This window comes from Hypoxylon trugodes, assembly GCF_022578975.1.
Source record: "Hypoxylon trugodes strain CBS 135444 unplaced genomic scaffold F4822scaffold_9, whole genome shotgun sequence".
Lineage (NCBI taxonomy): Eukaryota > Fungi > Ascomycota > Sordariomycetes > Xylariales > Hypoxylaceae > Hypoxylon > Hypoxylon trugodes.
The window spans coordinates 184,645-200,477 of record NW_026250024.1 but is presented as its reverse complement, the minus strand read 5'-3'; the positions used below and the strand labels follow the sequence as shown (position 1 = coordinate 200,477).

The following is a 15,833-nucleotide window of genomic DNA, read 5'->3' as shown; positions in this document are numbered from 1 at the left end:
TATACACTGTAGTTCGTACCTTCCTGTATTTAGATGGAGCTGAGAAAGTACCTAGACCTGTTTAGGTACATGTGATGTCCCCTCACCCACGTCATTGCAGATCCGCTGGCGCGTTTCAACGCTCTTTCCTAACATTCAGATCGTCAACCCCAACCGCTAGTCCGATTCTAGATTCTAAGCCTCGTTCCTGACGCTTTGTTCACTCTTGTCTTATCTTGCACCTTCTCTACTTTGATATTCCTTTTTTCTAACGATAAATCGCAATTTACCATACCCCGCCAAACTCTTAATAAACATATACATATACAAGATGCCTGAATTGGCGGAGTCCATCAAAGCCATACAAGAAGCATCAAAGGAAGATCGCTTCACGTACCTTACCATTCTCCAGTACCATGTTACCTCTCCGGAAATCCTACCCGCATTAGACGAAATTCTCCAGAATGCCGAACTCACCCAAGAAATTGGTTGGGATCTTGTACAGATGCTTCTAAACATAGAGGGATCCGAGGGATGTCTTGAGACAGTAGCTCGTCTAGGTAACCCCCGCGAAGTCGTCATCAAGGTCATGGAAGCTTTGGAGGGACTTGCTGTCGCTTGGAATGATGAAGTGATCGTCGATACCCAAGATCCCGGAGTCATCCCTGATTCTAAAATCCCCGGAAAGTTCATCATTCTACTTGGCATGCTAGGTATTCTCCACCAGCGTATCAAGACCAAGTACCCCTCCAGATTTCTAGGACCCTCTCTAGTGAAGGTGTTTGAGGCCTATCAGCCTACGCCAGAGATGACTGCATCGGTTATCAACCTAGTCTACTCCCTCTCAGGTCGCAAGAGACCACCTCTACCTAGCCGAAAATCCAGCATTAATGTCGTCAACCCCGATCAGGATGGGGACTCATCAAAGAACGCACCTGATCCTGAGGCTGAGCAAGAGGATCCGAAGGAAGATGCCATGCAACGAAAATTATTGCAGGCCTTCGTCACGTGTATCTTACAACGATTTGTCAATGCGCATGATATGTTATGGTCACCCCGACTGTTAGAAGTCTATAACCCGCAAAAGACAATACCAGGCAAGAAGACGACAACAGAAGCCTTCCGGGAAAATGAAGAATTGCAAAAACGTGATGCAGTAGTTGGGCACTTAGTTGTAAGCTTCCTTCAGCTCCCCACATCCGATTACCTCGTCCATGCTAACATCACCTAGGCCTTATTGCGAGATCTTGGCCTAGATAAATGTGAAGGCCAGTTCGTGAAGAGCATCTTTGAGGGTCCAGTACACATTGACCCTCTAGCAGCTTTCGACGACTTCTCATCGGCCGATGAGATTCACCTGTCCGCTGGTGGGGCAGTATGTCTCATCGCTTACTGGATCTTCTCAAAAGATGTCTTCAGTTCAGACAGCCCACAACCCGACATGCATATCTTCCCAGATCACGCTTCAATGCTGGGAAGATTTCTCGGAAGGGAAGTACAATCGGAGATCATTTCTAGCCCTGGAATCGCTGATGCTTTGCTAGCCATCGGCCTTGGACTCGAGCATCGCAATTTAATAAAGAGGGGAGAAGAGCCAATTCTAATGGCGTATCACCACAACCTAACACTCATCTCCGTATTCCATCCAGACATCCAAGTTAGGAATGCCGCTACCACCTATGCTGGCTCCCTTCTCCACGCCGAACCCGACGACCAGATCCGATTAGAAATCCTAGAGGATTTATTAGAAAATTGCATGTTTGCTTCCCTGAAAGCGTGCGCCATCACATGGCTTAAAGAAGAAATCATCGCTGCTAAGCAAGGGAACCGATCAAATCAATTTTCATCGCCCGACGTCATTGAGAAGCTTCAATATTTCTTATTCCCCGACATGTTGTCCCTTAATGGATCGAGTGCTGAGGATCTAGTGGAATTCTGGGCCCAAAATCACATATTCCTCTTACAGGTCGCGAACTTTGCTTACCTACTCTTCACTGGCTTCAAGGAGCTCGTACCAGCGGGTATGGGTGCTGCTGTCGGACAACGATTTGTGGAGCCTTTGATTGCTGCGACGGAGAAGCTCCGGAAGGCCGATGGTGCAGATGGCGAAGATCAGATGCAGCTCAGCATATTAACGGATCGACTGCGAAGCCTAGGTCTACAATAGAGCGACACCACGAGCCGGCTTTTTGAGAAATTGGAGCCTTGGTAAAATCGGACTTAATCTTCTGAAGATAGAAGTAGGATAACTACTTGTGTAGGTAGTGAGATGATCATGACCTGAAGACAGCAGATGCAACTTAGTTTGTCGTATCGTGGGGTGTTTTCCTTTTGCAGATCACTCAGCCATCATGAAGGAACTTATACTCGCCTACGAAAAGGATTCTAGTTTAACATAAAAGCTAGAACAGCTAGTTAGACTCGAGTCAATAGCGACAAATGTCCAAATGAAATCAATCGAGCCTTTCATATCACCCCGCATTCACGGTCTTTCTATATAATGCTAATCGCCGACTAGGAACTACTACCAATGGATCACTCTAGAACCATGGTTACTATTGGTAACCAATATTACACATTCACAATTGATCCGTACCGGTTTTAAATTCATCGAAACGACGCTTCTAACAATCCTATGCGACGGTTAAGTAACGCACCTCCTCAACTTTAGCTGACCATCACCTCCACGATCAAGTTTCGCAGTCCGTTCACCCAGTATACCCTGTAACTTATCCGTCGACTCCGGGTATTCCACGTCGGGTTCCCCTCTCCTCCATCCCTCGAGTCCGTGGGCTAGATAAGACAAGATCGAATTCTTGAATAGCGGTTGATGACGACTAAGCGCAATAGATGCCGCAAGGAAGATACCCGTCAAGACAGTTTCGAGGATAGGGAGGATAAGCCAATACCAACGAACATGGATGTATACTTCTTCATGATATGCCTTTCCCGGTACTGTTCGAAGATTTTGGCTGCGAATGGTATTGTTGCTTGTGACTAAGTTACTGATAGTATCTGCGATATTTCTCGTGAGGTTCTTCATATCAGGCGCACTGGCGAGAATATCGGAGGTGAAAGAATCCTCCAGGAAGTCGAACCAGTTAGGCGCATAAGAGTAATACTGTAACCCAGTTGATGGCGCTTCTAGGATCCAACCTCGATCCGTCGATTTCGTTACCAAATTCTCTTCGGTCATAGAGTGGAACTCGACACCGCCGGGTGTAGCTGTGAGGTTATGAACTGTCCTTGCGCACCATTGCCAAGTGATGAGATAAAGCTCAACTTCGTCGGGGGAATAGCTTTGCTGAATTGATGGCGGTCGTACAATACCAAGCTTCGTCCCCGCGAACCCGCCTTCTTCGACTGACGTCCAAAATCCGTACTGGAGATTCGGTTTGCATTGATCTCCGAAGCCGGATAGTAGCATGGGTACGACGTTACTGCTATTATGGCCGAGATATATTGGGGGCGCAGATGAATCTAACGGAAAGGTGTAGTTGCATACTTGCGCGTCTTCGGTGCTGCCGCATTGAGATGCTATGGTGTTGTTAGTCCAACACGTTACATTGACCGCGCTTGTGTTATTACAGAAATCCGTTATGTCGCCGCAGAGAGCTAGGGTCGTGAAGTCGTCCCAAGAACATTGCGTCGCCGGTGTGGGGCAGTAAAAGTCGGCTGGCTGAGGCGAACCAATACCGCCATTTAGAACAGCGGCTTTGAAACGGGTCCATGGTAATGATGTGTCTGTGGAAGCTGGATATAAAGTTAGTCGGGACCCTATCAATTCATATTCCAGAGCAGCTCTTACCTGAGGCCTCAGTCGTCCAATTTGTCACTGCACCAATCCCCGCCGTGATATTGGGTAATTGAGCTTGCCGTGTTGGAAATGCGAGGATCTGCTGGGCGCTCGGTTCGATCCCTAAAGCCAGAATGGTAACTGCACCAAGATAAAAAGCAATGGTCGGCCCCCAAAGCTTGATGTCGAAAAGTAACATAAGGGAGCCCCATGGCCCCCGACTTGCCTCGTCCAGGCTTTGAAGGTCCTTCAGTTTCTCGGGCCGTCTGAAGTGCCACCACTTGTATTGGCCGATGCATGATGCTACCGGAATCATCATAGATGATCTAATAACGGTGGTGAGGATGGATATTATAGTGTTGGGCTGAATGCGCCGATTCCAGTCGGCCAAGGGCATCCCGTCGATTCGACTAAGGAAAATGATGACGAGGATAACGGTGATGAAACTGAACGCTGTTGCCCCTATTTCCCACCACCACCAAGCATCGAATCCTTCTTTCTTAGGCTTGCTGCGGGCTTTATTCGCTGCCTTGCCGTCGCGGGCGGAGAGGTCATCGTTCGGTACGGGAATAGTCGCACTCGTTGATCGAGAATCCTTCTTGGAGATTAAAAGTCCGGTTTTTCCAGTCTCGTAAGATTGTCGGGTATCATCGGTGACCTCTTGCCCATATATGACCTCGATATCCCCGCGAGCATCTATTTTCTCGAATGCGCGGGGTGGCGACCTTGAAGGTGATTCATTCGACTCGGAGTTTTCGGCGCTCGATAATAAATAGGTTGACGCACCAGCATCACTCCCGTGTCTAACATTTCGTACCGTAGATTCAGATCCCGTATTCCTGTCAGTCATTGTCATCGTCATCGTTAAAAATTATCATGGCGCATTTGAAATATATGACAACGTGAAGAAATCTAAGATAGGAATCCATGGGAAATCTACATGCGAAAATCATTTTGGAATCACTTGATGCCCTACGATTAAAGAGCAAGGGATACTGGGCGCTTAAGTGTCTTATACCTTCCCCTTGGGACTGATACAGCGAATGCGATTGGAGCAAACCCACACTTATGCAGGTGCGTCGTATCAAGTAGGATCGTAGATCGAAACACGTTCTTGGGTTTCTTCACGGGGTTGCATGACGATACGTTGTTGCATAGCCCGTCCGCCTTACGAGCTATACCCTGAAGTATGAAAGTAAGGATAAGATATAGACATCGAGTTAAGTCGAGTCGAGTCGAGTCGAGTCAAGGCATTCCATTGCAAAAATACGAGCGATAAAGTGCTAGCGACCTTGACTTCTGGATTCGAAAAAAGAATGGCTGGTGTTGCTGATTTTTGCTTTTCTCTGTGTTATGCTGTGTAACCTGCGAGGCTTGGAGTTGACCAGGATCTTTTGCCATCACATTTTCATGGATGGATGGATGGATGGTGCTATCTTCCTAATTTCTTTTTGTATCGCCCCCAACCCCTTCTCATCCTAACCTCTCATTCCTCGTTTACAGCAAAGAGATATAATTCATATTGTAAGGTGGATATGAGATTACCATTTAACACGGGGAATTTGCCAATCGTCTTGTTGACCCGAAGAGGTTTATACCTTTTAAAGATGGCATAGATTGACTTTGAAAGGTTAAAACGGATCTATAAAACTGAACATTGCCCAATTAAGCTTGTCGGCGCTAAACTAATTTAGGCTAAAAAGGTTGCTACTCCTATATCTGTTAAATGTACTATGATATTAAAGTAAATAACGTTATAAGGAATTAAAATTATTACTTCTTAAAGAGATAAAATAGATCAAATGTTTTTTTTTTTTTTTTTTTTTCATTAATAATTTATCAAAATTCATTTTTTTTATAAGTTTCCGTTACAAAGTACATGTACGTTTTGATATCTTGATGATACATATGAATGTATCCCGCTACCTGCCTAGGTAGGTACCTAAGTATATAATATAGCAAGGGGTATATATCTACTTAAATACCCAGGTAAGTACGTAAAACTTATTTGTTCATAATTACAATTTAACACTCGATCGCCTTCCCATTGCAAACCTCACTCCCAAGCCCGACCGGTATAGATTGAATATCAGGCGATTTAAAACAGGTCATTGTGAAGACGTATTTGGTCCTATTTAAGATGAGTGAATTCAAACTTCTAAAGACCCTTGGGGTGGGACAGGTACAGTGAACAATCAAGTACACAGGTTAAGTATAAGGGTACCTAACACTGGAAGGGCATTACCATGCAAATTAAAATTGACGAAGCCGAGCCGGAAGATTCGATCAATAGATATGCCATGGACACTATCAGTATCGGCGAAGAAGCTCTCTATATCCCACCCCATTGGCACAAGGTTAGTAAAGGAAATGGTCAAAAAACGGCCTAGACACGTTCGATATCACTACATATGGACTACATACTAATGCTTCTTTGTAGGATCATGCAGAGCACCTGAGCGTCCTCGAAGGGAGATTGGAAATCACTCTCAACGGAGAGAAGATTATTTTGAAAGCTGGAGATCCCGAGGTACTCATACCTCGTCGGGTCGTCCATGGTGTCAGGGGTTTCAAAGGCGAAAGACTCTGTTTCCGGGAGAGACCAGACCCTGCGGGCATGTACAAGGCTTTGTGAGTGTGTCCATATGCTTAGTATATCTTCATGTTTGGTATACAAAGACCCAACTCATTCCTGCAGATTCTTCAATGATGTTTTTTCGAAGGGGAAATTTGGAAACATTTGGCACCTACTAAGGGCTTTCTACGATGCGGAAACATACCTCGCCTTGCCTCTATACTTCCGATTTTTTGATGAAGTGGTCAGTCTCTATTTATGAAACGTCGTACTAAGCATCTGTTAATCTATTGTGAAGTTCATCACGGTGTTCGGAGGCATTGCCCATCTCTTCGCACCCCCAAAGCCCGATAGGCTATAGAGAGGCTTTTGAATGAGGTATCAGGTGATCATTCAAGGTACAACATAGATTGAACAGTTGGAACGTATTCGAGTTATTATGTATTGACATTACTTGATTGGAATTCATAACCAAAAGATTCATTACTTATCTCCCTGCTCTTCCTTATAACCGAAAAGTTTTTTTTTTTCTGCTTCTCGTTAATAATAACGGGGAACAATAAATTTACCTAGGTAGTTATACCACCATATGATCACTCCATGGGGTAAGTCCTAGCTCATATATTAGAATCGTTAAACTCAACATCCACAATTGGCCCTTGGTTGTGTACCCTATCTGCCTCACCTAAAGCCGCCACTGAATCCGAGCCCTTCATTTGTTACCCAGGCATAAGGCGCCTATTCCTCCGAGTTTGTTCGCATAGTAATATGATTCGAGTTACATATCATAGTCCATAATCATCTGCCGTCGCTATGTCACACTAGGGAAGTTGTGGGCTCGCCTCTTGACAAAGTCCTTGCTGGTGCTGCGACGGAGAAGTTATAAGAATTCATATCATGCACGCCTTGTCCCGCTACGCGGCTCTCCACTGTAGTAGTGGTGTTCATATGTATCGACTGAGATTGCGGAACTAGGTGCTTGTGGTCCTCGAGGCTTATATCCGCTGGCCCGCTACTATTTTCGCTATGAATACGCATAGCGCCAGTGTCAGAGCCCTTCGTGATGTGGCTTTTGATTCGTTTAACGAATTGGGTGGATTTGATGCCAAAGAGTCGGCTTAGAAAGGGGAGACAACAAGATATTGTAGCTAGCGGCGCCTCGATATACACCCAAATCGACGCGTTATAGTCAGAAACTAGTATACTCGTGTTAGCTTCGGCTCCCCTAGAATAGAAAGAGGCTCCTTATCCTCTTGATTAACATACTGCCAAGGTTACTTTCGTCAAATGTGCTCGTCTTCACCGAGCGGATCGTGCTTGCGATGCATGCTCTATGGTAAGTATTAGTAATAGATAGTCTAGGGCGCGGGTAGATGCTCTGATAGTTCCTTGGTAGGGGCCAGACTTACAATGATCCAAATAAAAAGGACAGTCCTACAAGGCTCTTCTGTGTGAGAGAAAGTTGCAGCCTGAGGACCGGTAAAACAGGTACAGCAAGAATTAACCAGTCTATGACGAAGTTTGAGATGGAGTTCCCCCACAGAAAAGGAACTGTCGCAAAACAATGCCCTGGTTTAGCCGGAATCCAGGCCTTATCGACCGGAGTGCACTGAAATATGATTATGAAGAAAAACACAATACCCCAGACCCAGGTAAGCCCTAACAGGGCGTAGATATGGTATCTTGTCGTTTTGACGCGCCCAAATATGCGATTATAGGAGTATAAGATCGAGGTCTTGATCAATACGACCACCACAGTATAGCTGAGCTCCGGGAAATAGATCAACTGTGGCGGTGAGTTAAAACGATTTGGTCACTTTATACCCCATGATCAAATGCGACGACTGACCTTCAGAATCCACGTCACTCTTTCTGGTCGTTGGACCAAATCCTCGGTTTCCCAACCTTCTCCGCTTAGAAAGCCGACTTTATCAGAAGATTAGCAGCCATATCTAGGTCCAAATGTGGTGGTGGTGTTAACTAGGTATAACCAGGGGCCATAATCAATTGGAGTAAAGATGCCCGTCCCGATGTGATGTAGTAATCAAGAAATAGCATACTCATATAACAAAAGGCAAGTTGAAGGGATAAGAAAACAAGTGCTGCCATTAAAACATAGTCGTCAACTCCGATTGCTTCCCTTTTTCGAAGCTTGAATCGTAGAACAGCTAGGATGATACCTAGGGCCGTGAGTATGGTAGTAATTACTACGGCATTGACAGCGAGCCTAGATATGCCGGTAGGAAGAACCTCGGTTTTAGTAGACATGTCGAGTTTATGTTCAGATACGCCCAGTTTTCAAGATAATTAGCTGTTCAGTGTTCAAAGCCGGCGAAATAAAAGCGTACGTTCCGCATAAGAAGATATGTTAGTAAGAACTAGCGAAGGAGGATAGGAAGAGGATGTATTTTAATCATTACTTGTTAGCTAGCCTGCTTTAAAATAATAGTATCTACTTAGAAACCGTATGAGTTAAAAATTAGGATATTAAACGGTTGAGCATATGTTTCTATATATATATATATGTATTGATTTATGTTTCAATTTTACGTTAGTTAGCAGCCATGAAAGGGGTCGCACAACAGTCTAACGTAAGCCGAAAAGATGTCTTGCCGTAGATTAGGCAGGCTGGTAGGTCGCCGACCTAGAACCAACCAATCCCCTGGTCGTATTGGGTGCAGGCTGTCGGTGGTTATTTCTATTCGTGTATTAGTATCTAAAGTGTTACATGCGAGTGTTACGAGTAAGCGTCGGGACAACCAACGAGTGCAAGTAGCCTGCTTGAATTACGGCACGGATAGCGCACACGTACCATAGCACGAGCCCGTTGGTTCGTGTAACTTCCGCCGGGGCACAGATATCGCGACTTTTAGATGGATACAGAGGCTCTAACTTAGCTCGGTAAAATAACCCGACGAGCAAAATGCCAGTTGGGGTCCAGGTATAAGTAACAAGAGGTATTCCTGCAGAATGATGTTACTAAATACGGATATCGTTCTAAACAGACTAATTGTGTGCTCCTTGGATTCATAACTCACTATTGTAATATCCGTCATGGCTGCAGCAGAGTTTATGATAAATACGCGGAAGATGAGGTATACAGGGGATGCCATGGTAAGCGACAATGAAAACTGACACTACCTAGGTACTGCGCACGAGGACAATCGTTGACAGTAAATATAGGCTGCTCTGAAGGGAAGTGGTGTCGACGCCAACCTTGCAACTCATGATCAATGTCCAGATAATTCACCTGTTGTTGTAAACAACGGAAATGGGCCGGGTCATTGCTGCCCCGGGCGGGTATGGCTAGAGAGCGAAGTCAAGCCATGTCCTCCGCGACCAGCAACAGGACGACACATTGGGACCTATGCATTGACGACTGATGTCGCTCAATGGGTCAAGAATGCTTTGGCAAATTATAAACCAGGGACAGAAGTCCTGGAACTTGTTAGGCCGTTTGCTGCCGAGTTCCATACATTGGTTGAAAAAGAGAGGAAGTCCAGTTTTGGCTTGCATGATCTCGACGCTATCGAACTGACATACCAAAGTACTCTCGAGATTGGCGCTGCCATACTCTTGGCTGCGAATGATAACAACGATCCGGTTGATTTATCAATCCAACTTCATGCATCAAGGGCTGGCGGAGATGACCACTTCAAATCCTGGGGTAAACTGCTTACCGGCCTTGAGTGTGACCCTCCGATCATCGTACAGTTTCCATTCTACTTGATGATGTGTCAAGCTTTCACCTTCGAGCCAAACACTCTAAGAGAAGATTATGTATACTCGGCTATGACTGGTGTCGACTGGGTACGTCTCCCCTTTTTCCGATTACATCGCGGGCCAAGCTCCCTGTTATGACCCACATATAAATGAGATTCCTTGTATCTCTCCCATGTCATATTTGAACTGGAACTCTTGATAAAATATCATTTGTGGGCTTTGTTAACCGCAATAATGCTGCAGGCAAAAGGTCAGAATAAATTCAACGACCGTCTAGCCGCTTTCGAGGCTCTCGCACGGGAATCTGTGCCGACACTCGAAGACACTAAATCTGGCGAAGACCGTTGCTTCTGGAGGATTGCGCTCGCGTATCTCCACGCTATGAATGGTTGTGAGAACGCGAGGTCCTTTAAGACACCAAGGAAAGCCGCTATCGAACATGGGTTAGATCCCGATCTTGTTATCGCAGCTCGTGCTTTGGATACTATTGGTTCTGCTTATATGTGCCGTGATGGTGCTGCGTGGCTGGACAATGAGGGCATGGACTCCCTCATTGGGTCTGCTCTGCCAAATGACGTAATGGACCTTCATACCGACATCTTTACTGGGGAAACTCGTAACTTACTCCGTCTTTTGTATCCACCTGGAAACAATATTACGCAGACTATAAAAATTACATCTACTATCCTGTCGACCATGCTCTGCGAAATATTCAGGGGCCATCATCGAGCACGAATGCATAATCGTGAGGATGGGCGCATCTCATCCACTTCGCCACCTTATAGCTTTTGTCGTGCTCGTCACAGGCGGGTCTTTGAGACACTAGAGCTATATATAAACCGATATCCCCAATTCTGGGAATGGTGAGTTACATCCGATGGGAACTCATATCTAGGATATAGGGGTAGATATTGCTCCCGTGCAACCCGCATATGCGGAGCCTGCCTGGGCTCTTCCCCGCCATGACCTCCCTCTTACATTTTTATTCGTATATTCATCAAGTTGCTGATATTCCGAATGCAGGACATGGGAGATTTACCGTGCAGCCAAGTCCCAGATAACAGAGGCCGCCATTGCTGAACCGATTGTCTGTGGGCTCAAGAGAGCCAGGAATCAGACTAATTTGCCAGCATCTCCAACTGGTAAATTTTTCAAATTATGGTATGACATGATCGAGGATGGCTCTGCGCAACTGGCAAAAAAGCAACCTCTTGGTGTGAGCGAAGACTTGGCACCTACAATACGCGACCTCCACAGTCTCTGGCATCAAGAATTGCTTCGCGATAACAAGGGGTCTGGATGGGGCCGCGAGTTCGATCAAAGGTCAGACCGACTCTTGGGCGAAGCAGGCGACGTCCTGGCCAGTAGAGGTGGTATATCGGAAGATATGTATAAGTTCAGCATTGCTTATGGGAGATTGAGCATGGGTTTACCGTATGTCGCTTACCATACTGTGGACGCTATCATTATGGCGTTTGGTGCCTTACCTTAACCGCCCGGGCCTTAGCACACTGCGCATACCCTGTTTCTGGGAGGTACTTGGATAATTGAATTTTTTTTTCTTGTATAAAAGTTCCAAGTTAATAGTTCCAGTCTCCTGGGAAATAGAAATATGGTTTGCATTTGAATTGTGAGCTGAAATACTTACGGCCTCTCTAATACTTTCGCTAATTTCACTCCTCTGTCATGCCTTTGCCCTTCTTTTAATCTTGTGCTATTTCATCAATTATTCCTATTCTTGGGAATACTAGGTAGTTGATATTTGGAAATCAATACATAAGTCTCTAGGAGATATCTGAGAATATCTAGGTACTAAGCAGGAACATATTCAGGTCAATATCTATGGGAACGATCCATTGACTCTTACCTAATTATCCACATACGTACTTAACGGCAGGCCGTCAGGGACCTTGATCCACTGCTTAGTAACAGGGTCGAGGAATTCATTCTGCAGCTGTTGCCATTCCTGTCTTATCACGTTCGCCCTTTGCATGTCTCTAGGCTTCATATAGCATTCAAACGGCGCGGGGACCATAGCAAGCCCGCCTCTAAGATCCTCGGTATCAATTTTGGAAATATCGGGTGTTTCGATATCAAAGGCCCACAACATAGAAGCAATAGCCAAGAATAAGCTGCGCTCGGCGATGTGAATGCCCTGACAAAGGCGCCTCCCCGCGCCGAATATATAATTATGTCGTAGGGTCGCAGGATCGCCAGATGTCGCAATCTCATGCTCCGACCTTATGTCATCCTTAAACCGCAAAGGGTTAAATACCTGCGGATTTGGCCATCTTTTGGGGTCCTTGTTTAAGGCCCAAACATTCACGACTACGGATGCGCCAGCGGGAATTATATAATCCCGATACACATCGTCCCTTAGCGGCGAATGAGGTATCAACAACGATGAAGTAGGCATCCACCGCAGCGTTTCTTTGACGCAACCGCGGATGTAAGGAAGCGATACCATATCCTCAATTTTGGGTAGCCGGTCAGTTCCAACTACAGAATCCAGCTCTTCTTGCGCCCGCCGCTGGATATCTGGATGGGTCACCATAGCCATGAGGAAGCCGACAAGTTCATCAGAGGTGGTACTACTACCTGCTTCGACAATATCACCTGCCATGTACGACGCCAACTCATCGGAAAAGTCCTCTGCTTTTTGCGCTTGGGCTAAAGATGCGCAGAAGCACGGCATTGCAGTACCGTCCTGGGCTTTCTTCTTCCCTTCAAGCCAGCGGTCGAGAAAAAGAGTCATAGAGACGCGGTCGAGATTCATGGCTTTCCGACAGGCAGGCAGGAGATACTTAGGGATTTTTTGAAGTATCGGATAGCAGTCCATAAGCCGGGCCGGGACAGTAACGGCTAGCTCGCAAACTTCAAAGAAGATAGAAACCACACTTTGCAACTTTGGATCGGAGAATGTTGTTGTTCGGAAGCCGTATACCATCTGACAGGTTACGCTGTTAGAGTATCGCTGGATATGTTTCTCATGGTCGCCGGGATTGTTTAATATGTCCACGAGCATCTGGCGGCTCTCGAGGGTCTGGTAAGGTGTGTATGCTCGAGTCGCATTGGCATTCAATATTTTGTGGTTGATTCGATGGACCTGCCGCCAGGTTGGAGTATATTTCTAGCAATACTTAGAACTGGCCAACCAACAGTATATGACGAGCTCAACTTACCATTGCAACCTGTCGAAGCCCGCGACTGCATAAGTCAGACAAGATGTACATATCTGGTCGAGAAGAATAACTTGACCCCCGCTTATCAAGCAATTCTTTCGCAATCTCTTGTGATTGCAACACAATAAGAGGACTGGATCCAACCATGAGCGAATAGATTGGACCATATCTCTCGCCCCACTCCGTAAATTGTTTGTATGGTTTGAACTTGGGCATGAGATGCAGATTTCCGATTATAGGGAGAGTTCGAGGGCCCGGGGGTAGGCCCGCAGCCCGTTTTCCGACTTGTAACAGCCTCATAATAATGTAAGCAATCGTGAGAGAACATATTGTCATAAAGGTTAAATTGATGGGGTTCACCCCCGAACCGACAGCCATGGTAACCTAACGATGGCGTTTCAACACGATATTGGAACCGCGAGCCTGGGCTAAATCACGACCTGGGAGGATAAACACAAACCGAGGTTGACATAAAAAGGACTTTATCTTACTGCTCTACTAGAAGTAGCCCGCCTACCTAGGTAGGAACTAATTAAATAACATCGGGGAGAAAATGTCGGATTACCAGCCGCTACTAAGCAATGCCTACAGAGTACCTGGAGTATGGCCCTGGTAGACACCTGTCAGTCACACTTTGCGAGTATATCGGCTAGGGGAAAGGAACTTGCCGCAAAGCCTCTCGATGGGGCGTATTGTTACCTGCAGTGCACCGCACCTTGCAGATAGACTCAGTCATACGAGTAGCTGGCGAGCGCGGTCGGGGCATACAGCCTGCCTTAATTAATCATGTGGCTGCATAATATTGATACAGCTTGGAATCCTATTCGGGGGTAACACATAAGACATAAGATGCAAATGTATCACAACATCAAATCCTTTTACAAATTACCTATCGGCCTTATTTGCACTGTACTATTTGTCACAGTACTAGGTAACTTATATCTGTAAATTTGTACGTTTAACTGATACGGTTATAAAGACGGTACAAGAACGATAATAATAATAATTATAATAATTATTATTATATGTATATTATAGATATAGGAACTTACCTACCTCGGTAGGTAAACATACGGAATTACTTAAGTACATACTTCATTACCAATATAGAAATATATGCATTTACTTGATCGTGTAACATAATAATAGGCGTGATATACTCAGTACCACCCGTATTTATTAAATCCCGCTGTGACTTCAATATTTTGACATCCACCGGAGTAATAGTCGCACTTCTATGTACCAATCAGTTTAAGGTCGGCATTGTGTAGGAATACGCCATCGCAGTGCATCGTACGTCCGAACGTTGCGATTATCCATAGACATCCCCTTCTGGAATGCTTCGTGAAATTTGCGCCATGAATACATGCAGAGGAAGAAGTGCCACGCCTTGTCGACGTATGGAGTAACGTAGTCGCCTCGTTCCCAAGCTTCGCGGGATACTTCTTCAGATTCCAAGGTTTCATTGCTAAGATAGGGCTTCCAGTTCGTGCGCGAGGGGGTTCCTCTACAAGCTCAGTGTGGGAACAGTTTGGGCGCTGCCATGCCCATGACCTTTATAAAAGAGAATCGGTAAGTTATACGTCAAGGGAAAAAAAAAACGTCCCGTATTACATACTTGAATCAAACACACAACCCAACCACTTTGCTTCAGCAATGCTAGAACCACAATGGCCAAATTCCTCGCCTGTCAACGCGCTTGTAGAGTCAGCATGAGCCGACTTAGTTGGGGTGGACGTGAGGATGCGAAGGCTAGCTATCTCATCTCAAGCCTGTGAAAGAAGCCGGCTCGAAGTGACGACGTCGACCGAGCCAACCGCTACCAGAACTAGAAAAACGATGACTAACAAAGTAAAAGAAGCAACGGCATCTGAGCTTTCGTCACTCAACAACCTATGGAACTGTTTTTTCTCTTCGTTGTTCATTTTCGGGGTTTTGGCGAGAAAAGTACTTGGGGATGAGAGTTCTGGCGGTCATATCTGAATCCCGGATAGCTACCTCGGTACGCTAAGTAGCCCATGGCTATTCACTCGGATTTTGGTTAGAATCCGCCCGGATTTGAAATATACGCCATTTGTATTCTGTCGATCAAGCCTCTTTGTTATGACTACGTGGTTTTTGTGTAGAGAGATAATTTGAACTACCATAGAAATCCGCCAATCAACCACCTTGTCATTCGGCAATATTTTCCCAAATAAAATTGAAAAAATAAATACTCGGGAGATTTCTGTATAGTTTCTCCGTGGTTTCGAACCACCAGTAATTGTTATTTTAGAGAGAACAACGTTACGGGGGCGATGGAAGTCTTGTTGGTTTATTCCTATGATGAGTGGGCCGTTGGTTAGTAGATCCAGTTCAAAGCAGTTTTTGGAAGGGTATGCTGTAATTATAGGTCGTAACCAACCGAAAATATAGCGCGTAGCTCCTTAAAAGTGGCGCACGATGCCCTCAAACAATAGCAATAGTGGCTCTGGTGAGCGCCATGCAGCGGGTACCTAGAAACTCAATGATTCCCGCTTAGGTACCTTCTATATTCGCTGAAACCTGCTACACTTTTAGCTGATAATGCGCTATACAC

The 15,833-nt window shown here is 45.5% G+C and overlaps 6 protein-coding genes across 6 annotated transcripts; 3 read left to right on the top strand and 3 right to left on the bottom strand.

Moving 5' to 3' along the window:
• Positions 1–310: 310 nt before the first annotated feature.
• F4822DRAFT_438415 (DUF1760-domain-containing protein) lies at positions 311–2,146 on the top strand (the record flags this gene model as incomplete). The annotated part of the gene is made up of 2 exons (XM_051462516.1): positions 311–1,153; positions 1,211–2,146. The coding sequence occupies 2 exons, from the start codon at positions 311–313 to the stop codon at positions 2,144–2,146; spliced, it is 1,779 nt and encodes a 592-aa protein (XP_051310173.1).
• Positions 2,147–2,384: 238 nt separating this feature from the next.
• F4822DRAFT_362569 (uncharacterized protein) lies at positions 2,385–4,506 on the bottom strand. The gene is made up of 2 exons (XM_051456133.1): positions 3,788–4,506; positions 2,385–3,732 (listed from the first exon to the last, which is right to left on the bottom strand). The coding sequence occupies exons 1-2, from the start codon at positions 4,170–4,172 to the stop codon at positions 2,624–2,626; spliced, it is 1,494 nt and encodes a 497-aa protein (XP_051310172.1). The 5' UTR covers positions 4,173–4,506; the 3' UTR covers positions 2,385–2,623.
• Positions 4,507–5,734: 1,228 nt separating this feature from the next.
• F4822DRAFT_415020 (uncharacterized protein) lies at positions 5,735–6,786 on the top strand. The gene is made up of 5 exons (XM_051459193.1): positions 5,735–5,957; positions 6,013–6,132; positions 6,216–6,406; positions 6,474–6,594; positions 6,649–6,786. Exons 1-5 carry the CDS (start codon positions 5,916–5,918, stop codon positions 6,709–6,711), a joined length of 537 nt encoding a protein of 178 aa, XP_051310171.1. The 5' UTR covers positions 5,735–5,915; the 3' UTR covers positions 6,712–6,786.
• F4822DRAFT_415016 (uncharacterized protein) lies at positions 6,787–8,853 on the bottom strand. The gene is made up of 5 exons (XM_051459192.1): positions 8,411–8,853; positions 8,200–8,276; positions 7,760–8,136; positions 7,617–7,681; positions 6,787–7,546 (listed from the first exon to the last, which is right to left on the bottom strand). The coding sequence occupies exons 1-5, from the start codon at positions 8,616–8,618 to the stop codon at positions 7,167–7,169; spliced, it is 1,107 nt and encodes a 368-aa protein (XP_051310170.1). The 5' UTR covers positions 8,619–8,853; the 3' UTR covers positions 6,787–7,166.
• A 551-nt stretch (positions 8,854–9,404) lies between these two features.
• On the top strand, positions 9,405–11,565 carry F4822DRAFT_432941 (uncharacterized protein; the record flags this gene model as incomplete). The annotated part of the gene is made up of 4 exons (XM_051461742.1): positions 9,405–9,464; positions 9,534–10,160; positions 10,317–10,936; positions 11,097–11,565. The coding sequence occupies 4 exons, from the start codon at positions 9,405–9,407 to the stop codon at positions 11,563–11,565; spliced, it is 1,776 nt and encodes a 591-aa protein (XP_051310169.1).
• Positions 11,566–11,752: 187 nt separating this feature from the next.
• F4822DRAFT_362440 (putative cytochrome P450) lies at positions 11,753–13,830 on the bottom strand. The gene is made up of 3 exons (XM_051456132.1): positions 13,747–13,830; positions 13,256–13,695; positions 11,753–13,203 (listed from the first exon to the last, which is right to left on the bottom strand). Exons 2-3 carry the CDS (start codon positions 13,631–13,633, stop codon positions 11,941–11,943), a joined length of 1,641 nt encoding a protein of 546 aa, XP_051310168.1. The 5' UTR covers positions 13,634–13,695; positions 13,747–13,830; the 3' UTR covers positions 11,753–11,940.
• Between the last annotated feature and the right edge of the window lie 2,003 nt (positions 13,831–15,833).

What these genes read in the sequence shown, in the direction of transcription:
- F4822DRAFT_362569 (XM_051456133.1), bottom strand. Translation starts at nt 4,172, where the DNA reads ATGCCCTTGGCCGACTGGAATCGGCGCATTCAGCCCAACACTATAATA. An exon ending in TTGGACGACTGAGGCCTCAG is followed by an intron (nt 3,733 to 3,787) that starts GTAAGAGCTGCT and finishes CTTTATATCCAG; the next exon opens with CTTCCACAGACACATCATTA.
- F4822DRAFT_415020 (XM_051459193.1), top strand. Translation starts at nt 5,916, where the DNA reads ATGAGTGAATTCAAACTTCTAAAGACCCTTGGGGTGGGACAG. An exon ending in GCGGGCATGTACAAGGCTTT is followed by an intron (nt 6,407 to 6,473) that starts GTGAGTGTGTCC and finishes TCATTCCTGCAG; the next exon opens with ATTCTTCAATGATGTTTTTT. An exon ending in TCCGATTTTTTGATGAAGTG is followed by an intron (nt 6,595 to 6,648) that starts GTCAGTCTCTAT and finishes TCTATTGTGAAG; the next exon opens with TTCATCACGGTGTTCGGAGG.
- F4822DRAFT_415016 (XM_051459192.1), bottom strand. Translation starts at nt 8,618, where the DNA reads ATGTCTACTAAAACCGAGGTTCTTCCTACCGGCATATCTAGGCTCGCT. An exon ending in TCCTTTTTATTTGGATCATT is followed by an intron (nt 7,682 to 7,759) that starts GTAAGTCTGGCC and finishes TACTTACCATAG; the next exon opens with AGCATGCATCGCAAGCACGA. An exon ending in TGACGAAAGTAACCTTGGCA is followed by an intron (nt 7,547 to 7,616) that starts GTATGTTAATCA and finishes CGAGTATACTAG; the next exon opens with TTTCTGACTATAACGCGTCG.
- F4822DRAFT_362440 (XM_051456132.1), bottom strand. Translation starts at nt 13,633, where the DNA reads ATGGCTGTCGGTTCGGGGGTGAACCCCATCAATTTAACCTTTATGACA. An exon ending in GGCTTCGACAGGTTGCAATG is followed by an intron (nt 13,204 to 13,255) that starts GTAAGTTGAGCT and finishes AAGTATTGCTAG; the next exon opens with AAATATACTCCAACCTGGCG.